The sequence below is a fragment of the Nylanderia fulva genome, unplaced genomic scaffold (genome assembly GCF_048542155.1).
Source record: "Nylanderia fulva isolate GAGA-0341 unplaced genomic scaffold, ASM4854215v1 Scaffold5, whole genome shotgun sequence".
NCBI lineage: Eukaryota > Metazoa > Arthropoda > Insecta > Hymenoptera > Formicidae > Nylanderia > Nylanderia fulva.
The window spans coordinates 1,142,801-1,149,275 of record NW_028190587.1 but is presented as its reverse complement, the minus strand read 5'-3'; the positions used below and the strand labels follow the sequence as shown (position 1 = coordinate 1,149,275).

General features: G+C 28.3%; 1 protein-coding gene across 6 annotated transcripts in view; it reads right to left on the bottom strand.

Annotated features, from left to right (window-relative positions):
- Nucleotides 1-84: 84 nt before the first annotated feature.
- The window catches only part of LOC114942066 (sphingomyelin phosphodiesterase), a 65,047-nt gene continuing 58,656 nt past the window's right edge, over nt 85-6,475 (bottom strand). For 3 of the 6 annotated variants that reach the window (XM_085486980.1, XM_085486979.1, XM_029317359.2), the window contains exons 7-11: nt 5,658-6,020; nt 5,378-5,570; nt 5,056-5,240; nt 4,600-4,785; nt 85-1,708 (exon numbers count right to left, since the gene is read on the bottom strand). In XM_085486980.1, coding sequence (XP_085343106.1) covers nt 1,639-1,708; nt 4,600-4,785; nt 5,056-5,240; nt 5,378-5,570; nt 5,658-6,020 — 997 coding nt within the window. In that variant the 3' untranslated portion in view covers nt 85-1,638. Of the gene's footprint in view, nt 1,709-2,735; nt 3,221-4,599; nt 4,786-5,055; nt 5,241-5,377; nt 5,571-5,657; nt 6,021-6,475 lie in introns of those variants that run through there. The other 3 variants (XR_014925700.1, XM_085486981.1, XM_085486982.1) reach the window with 3 other exon arrangements.

Here is a 6,475-nt window from a genome sequence, read left to right as displayed (position 1 = left end):
TATTATATTTATAATTATAGCATTGCATACAAAATAAAAAAATTATTAACTTATCAGGAAGAAAAGAACAGGAATAAAACTGGATATATTAAAACACATATTTAATATAAAACAACAATGTCAGCGAAAACATCACTTGTGAATAAATAAAAGTTTTCCTTTATGTACAATATAATTTCGCTCATACACTTAACTTTCATTCATCTCTGCACAATTTAATATATGTCATATTATATATATACTTATATATATTGATCAATTTTTTCAGATGCATAATATCGAAGGTACATATACATAATTTTTTTTTTTATTAAAATATTTTTATATATATCCTTAATATGTTATCACCAGTAATTTTTATCACCAGTAATTGCTGAATTTTTAAAAATAACTTAATTTAGCATTTGTTTGTTAGTTTATTTCAATAACGAGAAAACTGCGATATATATTTATTATACTATATATATGAATAAAATATATAGTCAACGGTAATCAACACGCATCTTGTACTAGGTCGTAGATTAATCGAAATATTAGGAACACTGGGAGCATTCGCGGCTTTCGATCTGTAAATTCACATTGCAATATATTTTAAATATTTCATTGCAAAGATGACTCAGAATGGAATTCTTAGTTATATATTCTGGATTTAATTGTTGACCTATTTATAAGCTGAATGATTTCACGTGAAAGTACGTGCCGTTGATGAATTAATCGCTCGTTAATTAATAATTAACTAATGAAAGAGAAAATATTAATCTGCGCGATCATAATATTTGCATATATATTTACATATTATATACAACGCTCGTTAGAAAGAACTCACAAAGGAGATATTGAAAACTTATTTATAATTTCGCTGAGCTCAGATTTGCGCAGAGATACGCGATAATAAAATAATCACTCAAATAGATCAAGTGCGACGTAAGATATTTTTTCTCGCTTATATCTATTTCAGGAACTGAACTCATTGAAATATTATTGTTTCAATCTTTGATTCAAAGCACACAATTTCACGATCATATTTCTCCAAGTGAGAAGATCGCACGTTTATCTTTTGTAAACGCAAGTCTGCTGTTCAAATATAATGTTATTCTTAATGTACATGTGTAATTACGTAATCGTAATATACTATTCGTTTTCCCTATTTATTTTTAGAGCCCTTTGCTCATTTGTGTAAATTAATTTATTTAAAAAACCAATTATATGAATTTATTTAACGAAGTTACGAATTCTTAATTTTCAAATTAGAGCCTGATTCTTTTTGTATTATATACAAAATTTTTTAAATTAATATACGGTTCTGAAGATTAAGAAAACTTATTTTTAACTTCGCACAATAAATTAATTTTTCAATTTCTTTCGTCCACTGATTCTTTCAAAAAACTGAATATTATATTTTTTAATCTATTTCGATTCATTCATTTTTGTAGAATCTTCGATTTTGAAAAATTTAGCATGTTTAAATTCTATGAGAGCATTTACGAGTTGAAATGCGATATTCAGTTTCCACGAATAATCATCGTCGGATGTTAACGGCATCGAAATTCGAGTCTTAAATGCCACGTCGTGAATATTTTTATAATTTAACATCACAAATTGAGTCACACATCTGCATTTAGCATCGGTTTTCTTGTTCTAACCCAGTCCTAAAACGTACTTTGGTAGATTGTACGCAAATCTGGGGATGGCCATCACCACCGACATTCTGCAATTCCAAAAAATTTTAATTACATTTTCATATTATCTTAATTGCCAAAAATAAAAATGAGGAATATTATTTTTTTCGCGCATCAATAAACAAATAAAAATATATAAACAAATATAAAAACTTATTTTCTCCGAGTGAAAACGAATTATGATTCTTATCACATGTTTAATATTATATATAGATTCTCCTTCTAAATCTTTTCCAAGATGCAAAGATTGTTGTGCAAGCGTGTATTGCGTGAAACAACTATTCTAAATAAGCTAAAATATTTATAACAGCCTAACTTTGCCACAAAAAAAATACAAAATAAAAAAACCAGCCACATGAAAACTATATTCATTAATTTTATTAACTGCAATTAGCTACAATTAATTTTGCTAAATTTTCGTTATATATATATACATAAGTATATTATTGAAATTATTGAGAATAATGATCTCTATTCATCATTCATTTTTTAATGTTATGTATATAAGAAATTTTTAAATTATATATTAAAAATTATTAATAAAATATTATTCAAATCTTTCTTTTAAAATGTTCAAAATAATTTTAAAAAGAGATTATATATATAGCTACACATTATGCAGTAATGTATTTTAAATGATTGCTATCTGTGAAAATTATGCAGCTGGTTCATTTGGATGTATATAAAGTTTCCTTTTAAATATGCATATTATATATGTATATATATTCATGCTACTTACTATATAGTGCGGGGAGATAGAAATGTCAATCATCGGCTGTTATATATTCCATCACCACAAACAAGATTACCTTCTCTACTTCTAGATATATACAAGTTACGTGATATTTTCGACTTTAAATAAAGCCGGCTCAAGAGTGTTGTTGTGATGCGCTTGTCAAATTAAGTGTGCCTAAGAAAAGCTTTAAATACCTTTGCGCATTGTGTGAAACAACTTACGCAACGTTAATGCGTTTTTGCTGAAATTAATCCAAATAATGGTTAAAAGGTACAGTATAGTATTTACAATAGTTGGTCAATTGAGTTCCCAACACCGTGTTTCATGTTATTTATTTTATTGAAAAAATTTTCATTAGAGAAGAATATTTAGATAATATTAGAGCGTATATATTTATAGTTAAAATTGCGTAATAATATTTTGTTCGTTTATATGTACGTGTTTCTATATAATTTTTATTCTAATACAGACGACACTCGAAGGAGCTTGCATAAAAACGCGATTGCTTTCAATTACGATGCATGTGTTGTGAAGAACTTTCTGAAACACACGCGAAGAATCGGAGATTTTCCTTTTTATTGCAATTTCTTCTTATCACTGAAGACATTAGTATTTTCAATCTCTCATGCAAGTGTTATGCAATATCATACATATACATATGCAATAAAATACATATTTACATTTGATTATAGAAAACTCGTTCGAGTGTGATGCATACATGCATTCTAGACGAAGCAATATTAATTGAGGTTTCGATTGTATTATTGAATGCAATCAGTCAGCATTTTCTTTCTTTCCTAGAGAGCTGTTGAATAAAGATTTACAACTTATTAATTATTAAATTATTAATAGCGTATGTCTCTCTTTGTGTATACTCTAAAATTTAGCGTCTGTATATTATAAATAAATTCTTATAATTAAGCAAAAAGAAAACGAAAGGTGTTGCGCGAAAAAATATATTTTCTACAACATTTAATAAAATACAAGCAAATAAAATATATGAGCAATTCAACTTCTATAACATAGATGTATAATCACCATTGGTATTGAAACTTTTTGTAAAAATTTGTACAATAAAACCAATTTTATCTTCAGAGATATAATAACTATTCCGTCTTATATAATAGAACACAATTAATTTAATCTTTCTTATAATTACTATATTTCGCAGTAATATTTAATATTATTAATATTACGTTATTTTAGTTAAACAACGAAAAAAATTTAATTCGTCACAAATTAAATTGATCATTAAATTGAGTTTTTCGCGCTTGTGTACTGTATTTTTTGCTTCTTGCAATTATTTTTAATAAACGACAATAAAAATATTATGGCAACATTTAATAACTTTAATAGATAAAAATTTAATTTATTTTGTAATGTGTATAAAAAATGAATTATATCTAAATCACATGTAGTCGTGTCTCCAGAATTATAAAACATCAAATATAATCATCAGGGGACGCGACTATATATTGTGATAATATGTATAATATATTAATATATATTATATTGATTAATATAATAATGTGTATGTTATATTAATACATAATAATTGATATATTTTAATTGAGCAATTCGTATATATTTCCTCTCTTTCTTCAATTTAAGATCGGATTTTAGTTATTTATCTCTATATTATCGATATTGATATTTCTCTGTGATTTGGATCGTTAATACATCGCTTCGCAGTCAAGCTGGATTATTGGTGCTACTATTAATATATTTAAAGCTTTCAGATTTTTATTAAACTAATTGTAAATTTTGTTAGACTCAATTGTTAGAATATGTCTTCTTGTTATCATTAGTTGTTTTTTTCGACTTCTAAAAAATATCGCTTTAAATTGTTGATTTATTTGCTTCAAATTAAGATTATTAGCAGATAACAAAATTTAAAAAAAATAAATAAGGCAATTATAGCCATATCGCTATAAAACTACGCGTTCAAAAAAACAAATTCCTTCAAAATAAGAAACGAAAAAAGAGAAAGATCTGATCTAAAATTAGATAAATTATAAACTTAATAACTATAATTAGATCGTAGTAAGTCTAACTGTAGATTATATCTACAGTTACTATATTGTCAAATTATTGACATTAAAATTTTCGAAGTAATATTATTAATTAACTTCATTAGTCTTAGTATTGCCGGAGTAAAGTTCGATCCACATGTCTTTTACATACGATAATGCGAGTCCTTTATAGATCCACGCTCGCCAGCCCGTTCTAGTCTCGACATCGATCCTCGCTTCTAAACTCTGACATAACGCCTTCCGGTCGTGGCTTCTTCCGCTACGCAGATCACAGAGTAATCTCTTGCGACATTCGTCATTGCATGCCGGTCGCACTGGAGAATTCTTATAGTAATGTCTGTAAGAATCAAAAACAAATATCACATTCCTTCTTTTGGGAGAATATTAAATCTTGTGCCTTATTTTTCTTCATTAATTTGTCATTAAATATCTTCATTTATAATATTAAAATCGATCGATCTAACAATAAGGGAATATATTTTCATATAATAAATTTATCAATATATTATGTATGTGAAACTATAGATTTCTAATTTTTTAATTAAAAAATATTTGTTCTTTTTTATAAAAAATACGGTGCACATTGTCATATTGCAGATAAAATTACTTGTAATAGAGATCAAAGAGGGCTGGCTCGTTGGTCATTTTGTCGATCAGGGAATCCCAGTCCTTCGGCAAAAGTGATGCCATTTGATAGGCTTGTCGTGCGCTATACAATTTATGCCAGATTGGATAATCGTACAGATTTGCTTCCTTGAGGTTCATGACCCAGCTCTCGTGATCGATGACCATCTAGAATACGCGCATTAGTTCGGAAATAAATAAATAACTTCTTTGAGGAAAAAGGCACATAGAATTGTTCGACTTCAAATTTCACCAGCGTGAAATTTATTAATCATAGTAATGAGAAAAATGGTCATTTTACTTACTCTCGTAGTCTTTGGATGATCTCCATCAACGTAATAAATTCTATATCCGGGATTCAGATCGTAATATGGCGAGACTGAAGGACCAACGTAGGCGATGCTGAGCGCTCTACCAAGGTCTGATGTATCATAGAATATCTGGAACTCGTCATAATGCGTATGTCCGAAGAACTGGGCCGTGATCGTTGATTCATAGCTAAATGAAAATAGAGGAAGGACATTCAACACAATGCATTGACTAGATGGTAATTTACAGTAGCGGTTTAAACAATCAAGTACCAACCGATTGATGATGTGATAGTAATTTCTCGACCACACCTTAAGGCAATCCGAATGTCCAGGAGGAATATGGCCAATTATGTGTACCTTCTCGCCGTTGATCTCGGCACCTTGCAACTCATATACGAGCCATTGTAGCTCGCTGACTGGATCCGTGCTATTGATCAGTAACCACCAGTTTTTATTATTGCAATAGTTCATGTTCACTGAAAGAATCCTGAAACCTGGTCGAACCAGGACGGAGTAGAAGGCACCTCGACGGACGGTATGCGATACACCAGCTGGCAGCCAACGTCGCCATTGTTTATCGAGATCGTCGTACAGCCATGAGATACTGTTTTCTTCAGGTACAAAGGGTGGTGGAAAACTAAAAAGCAGGTGTTTTAATTGCATTATTTATCTTAGAAAGAATTTAATTTCAGGAATATGTTAATATTTCTTTTTATAGAGAACCACATATTTGTTATTTCTACAGAAGAGTTTTTATTCTAATTATTTTAGTATATAAACAGTAATAAAATGTAATAGAAATCATTACAATTCGATTAATGTTGCCGAATGTTTCTAAAATAATTTTTCTAAAGTCATTAATTTAATTAATCAGATAGGAAAAATTTAACAATAGCTTAATCAGTATTTCCTTCTTCTTTTATGTCCTATCTTATTATATTAATTCTGTTTTTAAATCCTGAAATATCTGTATATAAAATAGAGTATAAAATAAATAAAAAAAAATAGTTTTCTAAATTTGCACAAGTTAATATGCTGCAAATATATAATATGTTAATATGCTGCAAATATATAATATGTTAATATGTTGCA